The 20,249-nt window shown below is 42.6% G+C and overlaps 2 protein-coding genes across 2 annotated transcripts in view; one reads left to right on the top strand and one right to left on the bottom strand.

Annotated features, from left to right (window-relative positions):
• Positions 1 to 3,714, bottom strand: part of T265_05501 (hypothetical protein) — a gene marked incomplete at both ends in the record, with an annotated part of 42,417 nt that extends 38,703 nt beyond the window's left edge. The window contains one exon of the mRNA XM_009170523.1: positions 3,520 to 3,714. Within this exon, the coding sequence (XP_009168787.1) occupies positions 3,520 to 3,714 (195 nt within the window). The remainder of the gene's footprint in view (positions 1 to 3,519) is intronic.
• T265_05502 (hypothetical protein) lies at positions 471 to 14,437 on the top strand (the record flags this gene model as incomplete). The annotated part of the gene is made up of 2 exons (XM_009170524.1): positions 471 to 786; positions 13,449 to 14,437. The coding sequence occupies 2 exons, from the start codon at positions 471 to 473 to the stop codon at positions 14,435 to 14,437; spliced, it is 1,305 nt and encodes a 434-aa protein (XP_009168788.1).
• Between the last annotated feature and the right edge of the window lie 5,812 nt (positions 14,438 to 20,249).

The following is a 20,249-nucleotide window of genomic DNA, read 5'->3' as shown; positions in this document are numbered from 1 at the left end:
CACGGGTCTAAGCTCCTTGGTGAGAACCCGGACAACAATCTCACCTCAGTATGCTACTGCACCCACAGTTTTCCAGCATCTTCAAGATCACAATATCCAGGATGTGATTTTATCCTGAGCTCCTTGGTGAGAACCTGGACAGCACTCTCACCTCAATATGTTACTGCGCCCACAGTTTTCCAGCATCTTCATAATCACAATATCCAGGATGTGATTTTATCCTTTTGGAGCCGTGCTACCATAAAATTCCAATGGCCGGAACATCTTTTGGCGGTGAACCGTCAACCATTGGCTTTAATGAATTGGTGGTCTTTGGCAGTTGCTTCTTTGCTCCGTTATTCAGTTATTCACTTGTTATTCGATGATACGAAGTTAATTGAGTTAAAATCCCGCCAAAGTATGATAGTCAGAAAGCCACCTCAGTCCCGTCCTCACTTTCTTACAGCTAATCTCTCCAAATACCTCAGACCATGGTCGCTACGGAATTCATTGATTTTCTGAACAAGCTCCATGTCCCCGACTATATTGGCGTGGAGGACTTTGCAGACAAACTCAGTTTCCTCTACTCAGTTCTGGTTCTGATGCTTTGCACAACCATAGTCACGGTGAAGCAATACTTGATGTCAGCCATCGCTTGTTACATTCCCACCGTACCCTCTGGATCGGATTTCGATAAATTTTTGGAAAACTTCTGTTGGGTTCATGGGACAATTCCTTTGCTTTCCAATGAACTAATTCCTCAAACCATGGATGAGTGGGCCTATTTTGATGATAAATATCGAATAAGTAAGCGATTACCGTTGACTTCTGATTTTACGATTATTCGTGAGTTTTGCATTAGTTGCTTATGGTTGCTAGTCAATATGTGCTAAGTTTCATACACGTAAATCCATTCACTTTCATTTGGCTGGGCGTGTAACTCGTGGATTCCGGAAGCATGATCAACCTTTTATACCACCTTGTCATTCGACTGATCAATAATCACTTAACTGATCTTGTCTGGCGATTTCACTACGACTTTCTGAGTACAACTTTCTAGGAGAAATAAAATGTGTCATGTCGGAGTCCCAAACTGTTCCTTTGTCCTCAAGCGTTTTTCATGGACAGGTTTCCGAAGGGTTGATTGAAAGCCTCAGGTGTGAAGACGTGGCATTGTAGTGCTTAGATTCTTGACCCGATGCACCTGATTTTTTTGCCTCAAGTTACGGTCGTCCAGACTTTATTGCTTTCTTTTTATCGGTAGCTGATATGTATCAGGATGTGCTTGTTGGCATATTAAGGCGTTTGTCATTCTGTCTGGTACTGCTCAGTGGAAGTGGACAGCTAAAATGACAGTTTGAATATTGTGAGCTAGCATCGTGATCGAATGCGTGCAAAATTCTGAGTCCAGACAAGCTCAGACATGTGCTCAGCCTCAAAACATTTGCTGATTGGACCCACCAATACTATGACCAGCAGCCAAACACTAGCGCAGGGATTATTGACGATCGAGTGGCCGCTGTCCGAGATCAGATCACGAACCTGGAAGGACTTGGAATGCACAGTCCGATCGGTGGCTCCTTCTGTCTGACAGGTGGAGGAAGCTGATTCTTCAAGCTATTTTAGTTTGGTCATCAGACCGACGGCCATTAGGTCAGGTCTCTAATCCTCATTGGTTACCGGTGGCTGTTCCACAGTTGGCGCCTCTTCTACAAGGTATCGAAACAATCCGCTTTTTATCACTTATGCTACGCAAGATTCCTCGATTTGCATGTTTCCATACAGATGATTTCGCGGTTCATGAAGAGAAACTTAGTCCAGAGTTCTGCACCTATTGATCAAAATGATGCCAGTCAACTGCGAACAGTAAACGAATTGTGCCCTGAAAATCAACAAGTGACAGCCAGCTACGTAATTTTCACTCGCAACGTATCATCATGACCACCAGCCAAAATAGTTGCACTACTGGCGTAACCGTTCTAGCTCCTATATTGTCAGTCATCCTTTATATCATCTCGCTGCTTAGCGTTGTGAAGGGCAAACTGCAGAATTTCAAGGCGGATGCCTGCGTACTTCTCTTAGTTGTGAATGAGGTGTGACAAATTATATACAGATAAGGGGGACTGACCGATCAAGTTGGGGATTAAAATAACCAGTTAGGTGTCTTTTCTTGTTTTTGCTCACATTTCCTAGCTAACCAGAACACATACCCCTCTAAAGAGTGTCTCCTCTGAAATAGGTGAAATTACTGAGCTTTGCTTACGCTTTACTTGCTTACTTAGCTGGGTTTATGTAACAGGAATGTTATCAAAGCTATTTCTAGTGTGTAATTTTTGATGCTTTTTATTTGCCAAAAGTGTTTGTTCTGGATTGGAATAGTTGAAGAGAGAGGACGACTTTCCTCAACATATATTAAAAGGAGTGCACGGCATGCAAAATTTAGGACCAACTGCTAAATAGCGACGACCAAGTCGGTGGTTCGAGTCCCTCCCGGAAGCGTCTTATTGTTGTTGCCACGTGTACTTGAAATTCTGGTTTATAGAGCGGATGCCTGCGTACTTCTCTTAGTTGTGAATGAGGTGTGACAAATTATATACAGATAAGGGGGACTGACCGATCAAGTTGGGGATTAAAATAACCAGTTAGGTGTCTTTTCTTGTTTTTGCTCACATTTCCTAGCTAACCAGAACACATACCCCTCTAAAGAGTGTCTCCTCTGAAATAGGTGAAATTACTGAGCTTTGCTTACGCTTTACTTGCTTACTTAGCTGGGTTTATGTAACAGGAATGTTATCAAAGCTATTTCTAGTGTGTAATTTTTGATGCTTTTTATTTGCCAAAAGTGTTTGTTCTGGATTGGAATAGTTGAAGAGAGAGGACGACTTTCCTCAACATATATTAAAAGGAGTGCACGGCATGCAAAATTTAGGACCAACTGCTAAATAGCGACGACCAAGTCGGTGGTTCGAGTCCCTCCCGGAAGCGTCTTATTGTTGTTGCCACGTGTACTTGAAATTCTGGTTTATAGATCAATCAAATTGCCCACTTCCTAGCGGCTAACATACTAAGCTCTTCAGAAAACTGGAAGGTATCTACGTCTGGCTCATTGTGGAAGTCAAACAAGGAACTTCCTAAAAACACAGTTATCAACCTTTCATATACTGAATAAAGTTACGTCAATTAAGCTCTGTAGTTCATTTGCGTAGGCGTTGGTACCTGGGTCAGCAGAGCACAGTTCAGTAGGTGGAATGTCGTCAGTTCGAATCCCTTCTTAGGTGTGTCTTCTTGTCCACGTTACGTGTATCTGGGCTCCGGATTTCAAGATTCGTCAGACAACTTCTCATTTTCTAACAGCTACAACTTACCGCATTCTAGGGAAAGTTGTGCATTTGGCATCACTATTCTCTTCAAAACTTTAGAAGCTTTCATCCAGCTTTACGTTGTAAGCTCTTCGAATTGTATACAAAAAGGCAAACATGTCAGGCGTGCCTCCCTGTTTGATTTAAATACAATGAACAAAGGATTGTGGATACAGCTAACCATTATAACGCGACCGTTGTTTGTCAAAGTCACATGACGTATGTCGAGGTCTAGCGAAGTCATGTGAACATTCAGCACGCGGAGTGCAACCTCTAACAGTCGTACGAACATGGAGACTCGGTGAACAGTTGATTCATAAGTCTGTTTCGTGACGTCTGCATATCCAGACATGACTTCCTTGTCTGGCTCATGCATATATGATAAAGTCCACAATTCACAGGCAGGTCACTGAGGCTTTGATGCGTAACTCACGGATCATCAATCCTGAAAGTGTGCATTTTTGGTATGCAGAATATCTTACAACCGGAGCTTAGTAAGTGAATCGATAATTTACCGTTTCCGGACAGACGAATGCTAAGCAAGTGCAGGGCGAGGATCCTAGTCATCGCGCATAAATGTCAGTCAAACAATAGGTACAAACAGACACATTCCACAGATGAGTGGAGAGGGCAGTGAACGCCGGTCGCTTCAAGTGACCCAAGCATCTGTTACGATGATAAGCAGTGATGACCAAACTGCGTCCAGTACAGTATGATGGCGAATAAATAATCAGAATGAGCCTGGTCGCCAGTAGGTGCCCAAGGACGTAAGCAACTAAAATCAACCTTTCTAAGTAGCGACACTTATGAGTAGTTCCCGTGTTCATATTCAGCCGTAGCCCATTACTTCATCTGTTCCGACATCTGGAAAGTAAGCTGGTTAACGTACTTCGTGTGCGTACATTTTCACCGTTAGTCCATGCTGAACTAGTCGTAGTCACGAGTATTTCCCATGTTCATATTCAGCTATAGCCCATTACTTCATCTGTTCCGGCATCTGGAAAGTAAGCTGGTTAACTAACGTCGTGTGCGTGCAGTTTCACCGTTAGTCCATGCTGAACTAGTCGGACTGCTTTGCTTAACAACTCATCAACAAATTAGTTAGAAAGATGGCCTACTGACACCACCATAAAACATCTTGTTTTTCTTTTTTACGTGTGGAGGCTCCGAGAATGATTCACCATGATAGAAAAAGGGAATCCTTCAATGTCAGTAGAGGGCACCTTCCAGAAGCATGTCCCAAATAAAATCCCGCAGTGTTCATTCTCTGGTTTAGAATTGATCTGTGTCGTGCACATCAAAGAAAAACGTTGGGAGAGTTCCAAATAATGCCTTAGCTTGCGGTACATATTGTATGGCCTATTAACTGTGGTTCCTGTCACACACAGCCGGCTGACATTTCTTTCTAGATGTGTCTATCATAGGCCGGATGGATGTAACTTGCAATGTGCGCATGTTGCATGATACTCGAGAGGGAGCCGTTTTAAAACTATCAGTGTGTCCAACTGATGGTCAGTTGGCTGGGTGATTCACATCACTCGTAACTGACAACAGGGCACACACTTGGTATCAGCCAACAATGTGTTTGTTGTGTACAACTTTGGCCATAGGGTGTTACTCCTAAGGCTGTTGCGGCTCGGTCAACTTGGAATGCGGGGCACTTTTGGACCCGGATGTAAATAACTTGACGTAATGATGTCTGTTCTGGGTAGGTTCCTGGCCAAATTCTTGATAAACCAAGCCAGATTAAGGCCCTGTGTGGTCCGTTGGTTAGTCATAGCGACGCTGTTCGATTGAATGATGGTTTACCGCATCGCTTTTCAGCCGCTCCAGGCCGAATGACTGTGTTCAACCACTGGCCGGAATGTGGAGGATTCGAAACCTCCTGAGTTTTGACAGATATGCACTACTAATGATCCTCAGTACAAGGATTGGCTTCTCGGCCTTTCAGCATAGATTGGCTGGACCACTGGCCGGAATATGGAGGGTTGGAAAACTCCTGAGTTTTGACAGATATGCAATGCTAATGATCCCCAGTACAAAGATAGGCTTCTCGGCTTCTCAGCATAGATTGGTTGGAACGGAGGTGAAAATCCTAATTTAGTTATAAACAGCAAGCTGTCGAAGGCAAGGATTGGCTTCTCGGCCTTTCAGCATAGATTGGCTGGAACGGAGGTAAAAATCTTGATTTAGTCATAAACAGCAAGCTGTAGCACGTCGTGTTTGCCAATCGAATGGCCGATAGGTTGTGCAAAACGGTGCAGGGGGACGAGATGAAACTCTGCCGTTCAAATTTCTCAAAGAACATTCAAACGAGTTACACTGCTTCAGGATATCAGAATGAAGGATGTAGTACAATGATTCCTCGTGGATTGGTCCATGTCAGTACGGAAGATGAACTATATTGTAATTGGAATCTTTTGTCGGGCTCTTAATTGCGGCACCTAGTAGAATGACCAAAATCGCTCCAAATTTTTCTGAATAATATCTAAGGGGGGGTTCCGTTTCCTTGATAGTAAATATTCACAAGATATGTATTGCTGTATCCGGATTTTCCTAACTCATTTGTCCATCACCTGTGACCTTCATCGACTTTGTCTCGTTTGGTCCACCTGAACTCAGTTCGTTGAATATCAGCTGAGTAGAAACATTCGCGCATACTGATTAGCATTGATTACTGGTGTAATAGTTCAATCCAACAACATACTTAAACTGATTATCGATTTTTTTCGCACTGAAAATATTTTTGCATCTGCAAGATAGACTGAGGCGGCCGTACAAGCGTACAGGGTTTGTAGCACTGTTCTCACAAAATACTTTTAAACTTGTCGGGTTATCAGTGCAGATTATCTGTTGGTAGCTTAACACTTTTTGTCCATCAGGGCGACTGAATAAAACAGAAAGTCGGGTGTCACTCGATCTGTTTCTATCGCATGAATCATCCTCTCGAGTTTTTCCTATGAGCAGCGCATCTCTCATGTGAGTAGAGCTGACAGTCGATCAGTGGCACTTTAGTTCCCTTCAGTGTAAGTTCTTACAGTATCAGTGTAAGTTGTTACCCCAAAGTGTTACCTAGATTTGTCGCCTTTCCCTAATCAGCTAACCGATGGCTTGTTTGGTCTATGCAGACCAGTTCGAGCGCATCTGGACAACCTTGGTAACCGGACCGAACCACTGTAAGCATAGTTTGCATAAGTTGGTTTCGATAGTTTTTCCACACTTCAATCGTAAAGTAATGGGATCCAAAACAAATGATTATCCCATCTAAGATGGAGTACTGTGAGCGCAACTGCTCACTTATGTATGACCTGTAATCACTGAGTATTTTAGGAAAGGTATTTTAAGCTTGATTTCAACCCTAAGCGATCAGTTGATAAAGTCACCCTGAAACCAGGGAGTTGGCCTCCATCACTTGCCTTGCGTAAAACGCTAGAAAATTTGGTTAATGTATTATAACTTAGAGCCGGTAGCTTTGGCATTAGCAAAACTGATTTACAAAAGAATAAGGTGTGGATAATATAATTTAGATGGAACATGGTCATTTCGATATGAACTGGCAAGGATTTCCTCTTGCTTTGTTCCAGGAAGCAAGGTTGCATGTTGCGCTGATAGTTTAGTGTACCTGCTCAGTTCAACAAAGATGAAACTCTTGGTGCACTTTCATGTCGGAAGTGACGTTAAATCAGAAGGGGGCATGCAATGAAAGCCTTGAACAATTGCTAGCTGCCTACACGGCAGGTTTCATTCTGAATCACTGATAATTCAAAGCCACTATTACCGCTTGCGTGACCCGACTCACTGCATTAAAAAGCTGATCTATTTTATCAGTCACTATTTGGTGCGACACTATCTACTTTGCGAACGCAGAAAGTATTTTGCAATTGTGGGGCTGACAGCTTAAGCCTGAGAAGGAAGAATGCTTCACAAAGCGGACAGCATTGGCAGGTATTCTAAGGAGGTCTTTGTTGACGTATCAGGTAACACAAACCCGTGGTCTTTCCTGGTTTCACGAATACGAGCACACTTTTTCTCACTTCTTTTTGTCTTGCACATTATACCTGCTAAGTCGCTTCATGAAACGAAAATGCAAGGCTGACAGTACTCTTGTGAACTTGCATAATCAAAGAAATCTGTTCGACTGTGCCGGCAACAAAATCATGCGATCATGACTAAAACCTGATTGGTTCTTCTGGGATGTGAATTGAAGACGCGCGTCAGCACGTGATTGATTGCCTGGGTGTATCCGCACACAATCTTCTACCGGTAAGCCAAAGACGATCTTTTCCATACATCCAGATCATAAAGCCAGTGGGTGGACTCAGGCTTTAAGCCTGCAGATACTTGGTGTGTGGTGTATTTGAGGACAGATGGTTTTGCAGACAAATTTTTTCAATATGTTGTCTGACAAGTACAGTCATCAATGTAAATAAACCATAGTACAGTAAAATGCAGAAATGCTGTCTAAATGCGTCAAAATATGACTTCAGTTACAACGGTTGGTAGCGATTTATAGGTTACGAGTGTTTGGTCAGTCAGGGAATAGTTAATATATTCACATGACGTTTCTACTGGCTTATGGTGAACCCTCTTGCTTATTCAAAACTACATTACATTTTCGAGAACAATGGTTTGCAAAACTGTTCTCAGACATGATAGCCTCTTTGGGAGGATCAGCACAAACCTGCAGTCTTCAATGATTAGCTTTCGTACCACATCGCGTCAGATGAAGCATCATGCTGGATGGGATGCAACCCGGTCCAACCAAGAACCTCCATAGGGGTCCACTTTTGAGTGACTACCGCTCATACATAACAAGAATGGGCGTATCAATAGAGCATTGTAATCGTTGGGTTCAGTGTTGCTATGGTCCCATTTAGGGCAGTACAAAATTTTGGAAACGTCTCGTGTGCCTCGTATTCACGGAAACCCACATATGCGTGCGGTGAACAGGGGTGAAAGTCTGAATGACGAAAACAGAGGCTGATTCTGCATCAAAGGGATTCCTATTCAACGCCTGATCAAATGTTGGTCAATCTATAATGAAAAAACGTGATTCTTTTCACCCGTTTCATCAGTAGAGATGCAAGGCGTATATCACAGGACGTAAACGCCTCCCAAGTACTCATTCTGATAAGAGAGATCTCGTGGTTCGACATATTAGCCTAGACACAGGTAATGAGTCTTTTGGATAAATTTTGCGGTTTTTCCCAGAAGACGCTTAACGAGTGAAGATGCTGGATCACGATTTGGCTTTTGGACTTTTGGAATCTGATGCGCTACTTCAGGGAGGCTCTGTCGGGAATGCCCAGCCATGTACTTTAGTATACTTCGAACTCTTCTGTCAAGATATTGTTTCGGCGACCGTAATGGATATGAGAAGTCACATGGGCGGCTTTGTCAGAGGACACTTCTCCCTAGTAGTTTGAGTTGGGCTCAGTTATGCAGCGTAATAGCATATTATTGTCAGTGCTGTTGAGGGGGCTCCGACATGCTAGTAAACTAAGTCAAGTCCCATGGAACTTTCTTTAATCGTCAACTGTGCGTTTCTCTCAGTCTTGCCAAGGCTTCTTGGATACTACCTGTATGTCTGGTGGGCTGATAGTAGGGGATTAAGCGACAAAACCTCCAGACACAAGTATTCTATCTTCGTCAGTGGCAAATTTCGTATGTGAAGGTACTCGAAATGTACTGTATACTACTTATCAAGCCTGCGAGTAGCCTGTTGTCTGGTGTCCCAGCTCCGACCCTGTATCTGATGGAAGATGAAGGTTACTACGGAAATTAAGACACCGCTTTGCAGCGTATGTTCATTATTGCTTAAAATTCAATGAAAGTCCAGGAAAATTCAAGAAGACGCCTGAGAATGTTCACTTTTCCAAAACTCTGTGCAGATGTTATGTTTACTTTCGGGTTTAATGGCATGTAACCGGTTAGTTTGTGTTTTACGGTAATCATCTACACAGCTAAGGGCATTCCTTCTTCTCTTGGCAACAGATAGCCTGCTGAGACTCCTCACAATAAAGACTCTCTCATCATTCTGTCCCAAGACTTCCACTTCATCCTTTCATAATTTCAGAACTCTGCTGACCTCTTTTGGTGCTACGCCAAAACTAGCTTCCACATGTATTGAGTGGCTTCTGTAGGCGTGAGATTCCGAACAGGTTAGGTGAATGCCAACCAATACAATCCGTGTGAGCGGATTTGTATTCATAGCTTACTCACCTGCCTTTATCGTAAATGTTGTGGTACTGCTTACGCCGCCTGTCTTTATCATAACACCGTGCCCTTAGTACTAAATAGCTGAAGCTGAGTACGAAAGGCAAACATACAAAAATCACCATCTGGTATTCCACCCTTTAGTTGACTAGTAATACTTATCAATAACTCAGTTTTTACAGCCCTGTAAAGTAGGTGGAGTTTGATCTATTGGAATGAGCTTGAATTGCTGCACTTAGAAAGGCAGGCAATTCAAGTATGGTGCTTGCCGTTTTGGGAAAACCGGCCAGGGGACAAACTCAAGTCTAGGGCTGTTTACCTCACCGCTGGATCTTCTCCAAAGATTTGCCATCTTGTTCACGTTTTGGGCGAGCGGAATTGCAATGATAATGTGTGGTTCGGGCTCTTTAAACCGACTTCTTTCAGACACCCTCAGGTTCGTCTGCTAGCTAAATTAATTTATTCGTACGAACCTGAGTGCACGGTGTGACAGAAATGTGCCGCTGCTCCCGTTGTAACAAGGCGCATAATTGAGCTCAAAGAACAGTATTACCTGGCTCGACAACTATACACATTTGCACACCAATTTTGTTTCTACGGGAGGCTCACCTGCAACCCAGCTGAATATCTCGTTTAGGATATTCTCAAACTGAATACAGCGCACAACGGCTGCCTCATGTTCACATCACACATCATATTCCACATGTTGAAGTGTATTTTCACGAAGAGAACTACTCACAAGGCTGTAGAAGAGCTTTCATCGACCTTGTGAATCATCATCATCATCATCGACAGCATGACATCAGTGTTCAACACCGATGCTTCACTGCCGTAACCTTGTGAATAGGTTCCTTCGTGAAAAGCATTAGCTGATGTTGCAAAATTTCTCTTTTCGTTAGTTTCACTAGGAAACAAATTACAATAAAGAAGTCCAATCCACAGGTGTTCAGTCGCTACCTGCATCCGGATGACATATAGTTGAAGCTCAATGGCTAGTCTGGGATTTCCCAACTCCATAATCTGTAATCAGAAGTGCTCGGTGGAGCTCATCGTAAATCAGCACTGGGCTTTCGCGGTCGGGTAAAATTTAACGGCAAATGGGTTTCCAGAATAGGTAGTGTTTGCTGTCGTGTCCTTCCAATTGCGGTGCCAAACTTGATGTCTTCACTATTTCGGCAAGGTCTTTCTGATTTCTCAGGCGCCATTGATCATTTTGCTAAATTTTGTTTGAGTGAGACATCCACAGTAATTTGATTCGTTGAGGTGTTTACTTTCCAAGTGAGCCTTTTTTTACCAAAACTATGCAGCACAATTTAGGCTACATCACTTTCAATTTACGCTATCATATTGAAGATGGAACTGAAATTTGTCGTGAGTAAGCTATCGTTCACATTCGACTAACACGGATATCACAAGCTGCGTCGCAAAATAGCAATAGGGCGAGAAGTTTGTAATTCCAGCGTGCCGTGTGTATTCTGGAACAAAATAGTTTAAAGTATTCTCTGCCCAGGACAGTTGATGTAATCACTTTTAACCATCTCTTCGGAGGCAGTGAGTGTATTCAATCAAGCTCACCTATTATTCTCCAGTCTTGTGAAAAATACGAGCTGCGTGTTTTGTCAAAAACCTTTGTTTTTACTTAGCTTTGTGTTAACGTATGAGGGTCAAAATGCATCTCACTACTGGTTTCAATGAATCGCTGTACCTTAAATAAGCTCGTTTGATAAGTGAAACAGCGGACTAAGTTTTTCTGGCATCCAACAATTTTGCACTTCACTGAAATGGTTGCTGTCCGCTGAAACTTCCCAAATTCCGAGAGGCAACATTCATGAGATCGTTATGGCGGCTCTATTTCAAGTTTGTCATACACACAATAAAATTTTTAACAAACACAGTCCACCAGAAACGGACATGTTTGGAATAGTTCAAGAGAATGAACAACAGACTGTTAGTATAATTCGGCTCTCCTTGTGTTAATGACACCTGAACAATGCTAATCCACGGGTTTTCCACATAAGAGCAACGCTTGCGATGGTATCGAACATTTTCCGCGGTAAATTTCATTGGTTACTTTTTGTCATACAATGATTTCCATGATAGAAATGATTTTGAAAGGATCGGGAAGTTTCTGCTATCACACGCCACCAATCGGCATGACTTACCAACACACAGGACACACAAGACAAACAAATAAATTAAAGTCATTAAGGACTGGTGTTGCCACTGAGATATTGTCACTAAAGACTGGTATTGGTCCTACTTTGTGCTCTGGGTTGCGTCATCGATTTATTCCTATGTGGATCATGATATATTTCATGTTTATTAGCTTCAAACTGTCAGTAATATCTTAGAGCCCCATTTTGAACTGTTCGTTGACAGCAATGAATCATGCGGTTCGTTTCGTTCTATCCACACTGATTCTGTTAAGACATGTCACCTGTGATTGTGTGTTATCACTCTGTTCACATCCTATCATATTAATGACTGAGACTGGACTGCCTGAGCTGGAGGTAATTTGCAAATTTTATTTAGCTCATTTTCCAACGGACGATTTTTCCGACTCTGTCTGCCTGGGGCACATGGGACTTTTTTATATTTTGACCTGGTCTTCCAAGTTGGGGTTTGGAATATGCGTCGTAACATGTTCCGTAAAAATGGTAATGTGCCTGCAGTTCCAGCGAAACACCGCTGCCTTGCGCATTGGTGGCATTCCATGGTGGAATCCCCATGAACTCTACACATACAACCATGATATTTTAACCTGCATTTGAACGCATTACTTGATTGAATACATCTGGGGATCATTTTGATGAAGGTTACTGTGAGTAACGTGCCTGAGGGACACAAAATACTACTACCGGCATTCAGCAACAATCGTTATTGTTGTAACTGAATAACACCATTTAAACATAAAACTCGTGTGGTGATGTTCGGTCTAAGGATATCTACCCCCCAGGCTTACAGGTGAACTGTGAGCACTAGTCAGCCGGTCCTTGCAAGGGGCTTGTGATAATAGACAGCTGATTAAGAAAAATCGTGATGTACTGCTCAGCTCGAGGCCGCGTATTTAAGAGATGTCATGTAATGACCTCCGTATAGTTGGGACTAAGTACTCGCATGATTTCCCAGAAAATACGAAAATCATTGTAGGCGCCTAATTACTTTCTCAGCGATCCAACTGAGTGCTTACGAAGAAAGAACATAAAGCACAAGAAGACTGAATCAAGTCAGTTGATGACTTCTTCGAGGCTGCACACGTGTTCCACTACTGATGTTAATTTGCGGTGCACCTTTCACATCTCAGGGGATAATTGCAGCTCCAAGCCTGTTAAACTTTTCAGCCTTGGTTATCTTCTTTTTCAAGACGAATCCCCCATTAAAGCGTTACATCTGCTGATGACATTTTTAGAACCATAAGTGACCTACTGAGAAAGAAAGACATCCCTCAAGTTGTACGAGCCTTCTATCTGAGAAGTCTTCATTCAAAGAGCCCGTCAGTATGTGAACCACGTAACGTGACTTGTATGATTAAGCGGTAGTCGATGGGAGTTGACCACACTGCCAAACGGTGCAGTCTTTGACTAATAGGCAGGAGATTGTGGGTTTGAATTTTCTACACGCTTGATTTTTTCCCAACAGAGATAGAAAGGCTCGTAAGTGTCCTTCAACATAAATTAATTTCATTTACAGCTCCGGATCTGGATTAAAATGTCAATATACTTCTGTACCACCATCAATTTCAAGAGTTCTGTTTTTATGTGGCTGATGGATTTCACATCACTCTAGCCTGAACAATACTCTTTCTATCCTGGCGCTACGATATTTAATAGAACCCATTCAAAGTCAAAGTCCCACTGCTGTTATATACTGAATTTATGTTTATTTTTGTCCCAGATTACTATCAGTGGGTCCCATTTATGCTTGGACTACAGTGTATGCTATTCTATATTCCGCGGATTGTGTGGCAACTGATATGCTGTAACCGAACTGGAACCGATATCGAGCACTTGGTTGTTGTAGCTCATCAAGCCAGCAACGCAGCCCCAGCAGATAGATCCAAACTTGTCAGTCACGTGACAGCTTCTCTGAAAGGTATGTTATATCAACATCGTGAATATCGCCATGGTCGAGTGCTGGAAGCAAAAAAACGATTGTTTGATGCCTGTGGTTTATTGGTGGTGAGCAAACGCTTGGGCACATGGCTTGCCTTCACCTACTTTGTCATCAAGCTCCTCTATCTGACCAATTCCGTAGGACAGTTGTATCTGATGCAAAGGTTTCTTGGTTTCAACGCCACACTGACAAACTTCGGTGCCAAACTAGCTGACTATATGCTTTCTGGCAGAAATTGGGAGCAAACTCGCATATTTCCACGGATATCGTTTTGCTATTTTGCTGACTTGCGTCAACTGGGATCCACAAATCGATATGTGGCTCAGTGTGTGTTGCCTGTGAATATGTTAAATGAAAAACTATATATTTTTCTTTGGTACTGGACGGCCATGGTGGCCATTCTAACTGCCTTCAGCATTCCTTTGTGGTTGATGCGCCTAACATTTGCAAAAAGTCGTGTGCGTTTTATCAAAAAGTTTTTACGGATAAACGAACAATTCCATCGATCCGACAAACAGTTGGTCAAGGACTTTACTGAAAATTTTCTCCATCACGACGGGATATTTATTTTACGGATGATTTCTATGAATGCTGGAGATGTAATTACTTCGGAAGTCGTATCGGAATTGTGGAAAGGCTTCTATGCGGAACACAACAGTACGGAACCCGTTGGTCCGGAGCCGTCTGCTCCACTTCCACTGGCAGACCACAATGAAGATAAGGCACTGGAAAAGAACCATATGGCAAGAAGTAGAAAGTCTTTTGTGTGAAAATCCACAGCTCTTGTACAGTTCCAGCTTCCTCTCACCTGGAGAACCTACTGATTATTCTGTCATGCTAAATTGCGTTACTCATTTGTTTATGAAATGAATAAAACCATCAATGATAATTTTCCACTGTTGAACGATAAGTCACTAATCCCATGGTCAATCTTTTGTCTGCATGTGTGTGCTGCTTAGTTTGTTTCGTTTTGTTTACTCTTGTTAAGGACTGCCGGATGTACCAGGCCAACAAGAGGTCGCGTTCAATGGCACTTCCGTTTTGCTCTTCTGTAGTCCGTTGTGGGAGGACGGCGCCGTGTGGTCTTGGCTTGTGGTGGTTAGCTGCTAAGACTGATTCGCAAAATGGGGTTCCTAAGGCATGGCTGATTGATGGCATGTGATCAAGCCAATCCAGTTTGCTAAAATGAATGTCTGTTTATACTTTGGTATTAGCGGGCCAGCGTAGTTTGCCTTTTCCTTCAAGACTAGTGTTCACATGTGGTAACAAAGTCAACAAGATTAGTCTGATTGTTTTTAAGCTTAGCTGATTTTAGAATGACTCGTTCGTTTTACTCACCAGCTTTCATGGAGCGAGCTGAACAGCTTTACCCCGTAAAAGCCACAAAAATCAAGCCAAACATTTTCTTTGACTTGGTCAACAGACAAACGCTTATTGATGGTTCATCACATTTGATCCATACCACATACTAAGCTAAAGCAATCCTCGGCCCCCGGACGAAACTAATGCTTCCAGTACGAGTAAACCGTTGTTCCCGTCCTGTCCATGATCATTTTATCTGTTCAACCTGACACAGCAAATATCGCGGTCCGGGTGTGTCACGAAAACTTTCCATACGGCTGCCGGAAATGATTCTTGATCTGCGATCTGTAATCTCTCTTGTTTACGTCACATCATTCTAGATTGTAGGAAAGTATTGAACTTTGGTATGTCTAAAAATTGGCGGAACGTTTGCTAGAGCCACAAGAATGACGTGAGCTTCAAAAACCAAGACTCTCCTTTTCATAAGTTAGCCAAAGCACTAGGCGTAATAAGAGCAACGGTAATGTTTTCCATCGAAAGTGACAAACTGTACTTAGTGACAAGAATTTCGTAATATTCGACCAAAAACACCATAACCAAGGTATATTTTCAAGCCTCGCTTTGCTTTTACAACTGCATGGTTTCACTAAACTCACGTGAGGAAAGACGAAGAAGGACATGGCGGTACGGATTACGAGGGGAATGGTGACTGAGAAATTATTACCTTTTACTCATAAAAGTTGGCTTTTGTCCAAGAAGAAGTGACTGACATTAGAACGTAGCCAGAGTTGGGAGGTAGGAACCGGGGAATGTCCCGTCATGTGGACTACGTTTTGCGCGTGTGCATGCGTGTGCATGTGTACGATGAGGCATGGAAGCGGCTAAAATATAACTTTGGGATGGCATGTCGGGGTCACAAGTTCTCCCAACTAGAAGTTAGATTACTCCACCTTTTGGTGTATCAGGGTACCAAGTGAATGGTTACAGGTTCGTAAGGGTGCTCATGTCGTAACCGACTCAATGTATGAACCGCACCGTTGGATGACATCCCAATTAGTGTTTGCGACGTTCGTACTCACCCACTGCCTTTGAGACCTGTAACTCTTTGAAAATATGGGGTATATGTTGAGGGTGTAGGATGTGTACCAGACGAGTAATCTCCATCGTGTAAATCACGTCGATTCGTGACAAGAATACCACATTTGAGATGAGGAGTTGCGGCGTGTGATCGATAATCCGTGGTCGGCACCCATCAACATCCAATATCCTTTTGACATGATCAATCCCTTTCCCCAATAAAGCCAGTTTATTACAAATTCGAGTTTTTTCGGTTGACCAGCCAGCCAGGCACTTTATTCATCCTAAATATTTCGGATAAGCTGAAGTTCAGACAGCAGAAAACCTGCGTCAGCTTTCGGCGGAATGTATTTTCACAGTGATGATTGGTTTGTCTTCTGGTTGTGAAACTAACCGAGTTCCACAGGATTTGTGAATACAACAGTAGTTCATTATATACATAATATTTTACGAAAAAAAAAACACATCAGTAACTGTTTTAAATAACACCCCCTGACGACTGTTATCATTTCCACTGCCTGGGGATCAAAATCTGTCAAAAATTGTTGGTTATGATAGAACTCACGGCGACCCCGTCAGTATGTAATTTAGACTGGTTCTTGAGCATGTATAGAGCAGCTCGTGGAGACACTCCCAGACGTACCGGAATAGATTTACAGAAACAGAAGTGTGACGCACGCCGTGAGTATATACTATGGAAACTCAAAACACTCACTCCATTGAATACCTTTTGAATAATGTCTTCTTCTTATCGGTTGTCTGTTTCATCAAATTTTTTGGGTGAATGATTGCTGTGTTTTGGGTTGTTGCTAAACAATTGCTTCAACATACGAAAATCAGAGGACAAGGGTGCATGAGCCTAAGCTGTAGTTTGGGGAAGAAATCCAGTGAAAATATTTGGATTAAGCACGTGCTGCTGGGTACGTTTACGTAATTGACGTCCAGGTGTAGTCTACAGACTACTCAGTTTCTGCGAGAACAGAGTAGATGGTAGATTTACTGCAATGAGTTGGCTAAAGACGCAAAATGTTTAGTTAAGGTCGAGAAAAAATCCGAATCTATTCCATTTGCAACATCAAAAGAATCCTGCCATGTCAAAGCTCAAGCTCAACACGTTTCGTTTCTATGATGGAAACCATCAGACCGCTCACACATGACACATTAGATCCTCCTCTGTTTAGTCGATTCACCTTCTGGCCCCCATCGGTTATCAGGTAGTACATACAGACTGTAGCAGACGGACGGACACTCATGCAACATGTGTCAGGCGCGGTGACGCCAACAGGCTTCCATCAATCTGGATGGATTTGACCTCACACATAAATGGGCGCAAGATGCTAGCCAAAGCGACAGTCCAGACATTATCACAGAAAAGCCCAGCACACAAAATTGGATGAGTTGGGCACCCCAAACCATACACGAAGACGCGTATCATGTCAACTGTATTCATCATAATCATCATCATCATAATCACCATCATCATCATCACGGTGCTAGTAGCCAGTCACCTGACACGATGTTTCAATCGAATATAAATTTTCTCGCTCTCACTTTATTGTCTGATTGTACACAAATTCTAGTAAAGTAACCATTGATGCCCGAAAACGTCTGGATTATAGCACTTTATCCCTGAAATCCTGGTGTTTCTCTATATAACGAACCATATGACGCGAAAACTATTCAGGACCACCTTTGGTTCAGGTTGTCTAGGTTCATCTCTCATCCCTCACTCACCAGTTGGCTCCATATTTTAAAGTTGTGGCGTTGTCTTATTCCGATCTTTTGTTTTGTAGAAGAAAGCACCGATAGTTTTCTCTAATAGACAGCAGCAGCTTGAGCAAATCTGCGCGCCGAATCTGCCCTACCAACCGTAGCTCGGAAACCTCTGTGGTAGCCAAGCACAGGTATTCCTCTAGTTACCCAAGTGAAATGTAGTTGATTTTCTTATACAAATGTCAATTCTTCCTATGGGTACAAAGCCTTCATCGTATTACTTGCGCGTTTCGTGGCATATTAATTAGGCCTACGTTAAAACACGCTTCTGACGGATTTCCATCTACCTGTGTTCTTGCTGATTCCGGCCGCTTTGAACTTGAACGAAGATCATTCAACCTCATAGTCATGTTGGATGCGTTTCTTTTCGAAATGCAAATCAGGATCCTGTAGCCATATCCCTAAGTATGTAACTTGGCCCCACAATCCTCACGATGTCACCGTAGGTAGGCAGCACTTGTTGGAGAGATATACTTCTTCACGACGAAACCCGAACTTATCATAATGCTACCGAGCGAGTAGGTTGGCTACCGAACGGGCTGCGACAAATACGTTGTTCTGATCCCTCAGGTTGGAAGCAAAGATGGGACTTCAATGACTATCAAGGAAATTCTCGTGAATTTTCTGTTAAATTATCGTTTCAATTCTCCATTGCATTGATATATGGCCTCCTCGAGCTACCCAAAGGTTTAAAGCTCATGGTTCAAACATTTACTTAGGACCCCGATCCAAACTTCTAGTCAATACAATGCCTGAGTGGCGCTTCTCCATCGATATCAGCAAGAGATATGTTGAAGGGGCTCTCGGTAACGCCCTAATTTTGATTCCTGTCTAACAAATGTTTAAAATGTTTAAATGTTTTCTTCTGTATTTGGGCAGATTTCAACATTCAGCTTTTGAAACTCTCTCTTTCTACCGGTTTTCCCATCTGTACGACCGTGCAGGAGAGGTGGGGAAGAGGTAGGTGGAATCGATCCCTCATTTTTCGTCGATCGCATAAACGACCTTCCTAAGCCTGATTACCTCTATTTGGAATCGAAAGTGTCCGTTACGAGATAGCAAAGTATGACTGTATAGGGATCTAGCCATCCTATGGAAGTCGAGAGACAATGGCGATTAAAAATTTAATCACCTTGAACTACTAGAATGTGATCAGTAAGCAATAACAACTGCATTTATTTGTGTGTGTAGCAGCAACTATAAGCCACCTGGGACAGATGGAATGACGTCCGAAAGAGAAAGGTGTGAACACACACTCTAGAAACCCCACCACTATTCACTTCCACTTACATATTTTCTTTCCATAACGTATTATTCATGAATTCGCAGTGAATTATCCGACGGCATATTTGTTTTCTTACAGCCCCATCCACACCAAGATGTCCGGGGTCGACTTCATCAGTCTCTACAACAAGTATCAACTGCGTAAATTTGTCGGGGTAGACGACTGGGTTGACCGACTGAGTTACGTTTATTCGGTCATAATTTTGCTTGGATTCACGGTTTTGGTGACTTCCAAGACGTACCTGTTCAGCCCGATTGCTTGTCACATGCCAACTGCCCCACAGGGCGCTAATTTCAAGAAATACGTGGAATCGGTTTGCTGGGTGTTGGGCACTGTGCCGATCCGTGAAAATGAATCTATTCCACAAAATGGCAGAACCTGGGAAGAGTTGTCTGAGAAAAGACGAATAAGTGAGTCACATGATGAATACTAGACACCAGATTTATTTGAAACATAGAATGTTGCTTTGACTTTAACAAAAATCATCATCACATATAGATGAATAAAGAAATCGCGCCACGTTTCAAAAAGGTCATGTGGACATCATTTAAATGTCTCGTATGGAGGCTTCCTTAGTCAATACTATTGGGATCAGATTTAACTCACTTCGTTGGCTTTTCATTGTAAAATGATACTCTTGGTAAGCCGCAGGTAATTAATACTATTTCGGTAAGATGAAATAGCTCACTACTGATGAAAGGAAGGCCTTTGCTGAGGAGTTATTTATTAGAAAACGCCAAGTGAACAGTTACAGACTGTTGGACAGGGAAGCAAAACTCTCATATGCATCTTGTTTACAAAAACTGAATATTCATCTTCTCCTTGAAAGCGACTTCCTGAATTTTCCTGGATATTCATTGACTGTTGCTCAAGTGCAAGCAAGTGCGACTCCACGAATTCCGTAATAGATCTGACTTTTCAAGAGACGCGAAGCAGATTTGCGAGAAAACGTACTACTTGCATGCCCCCATCAGTAGTAGCCATCGTTACAGTGATGTGAAACTACTAAATCTGAGTAATTTGTATCCACCGGGTCTTGGTTCGATAATACACCCTCTGGATATGGTGGACGAAATTATACTTTTCACTGGGTAAAGTAGAAGAAACGAAAAGTATTGTTCCATCTGCGCTGGGACTCATCACCA

This window comes from Opisthorchis viverrini, assembly GCF_000715545.1.
Source record: "Opisthorchis viverrini unplaced genomic scaffold opera_v5_110, whole genome shotgun sequence".
In the NCBI taxonomy this organism is placed as follows: Eukaryota; Metazoa; Platyhelminthes; class Trematoda; order Opisthorchiida; family Opisthorchiidae; genus Opisthorchis; species Opisthorchis viverrini.
The sequence above is the reverse complement of the archived record's forward strand: the minus strand, read 5'-3'. Positions and strand labels throughout refer to the sequence as shown.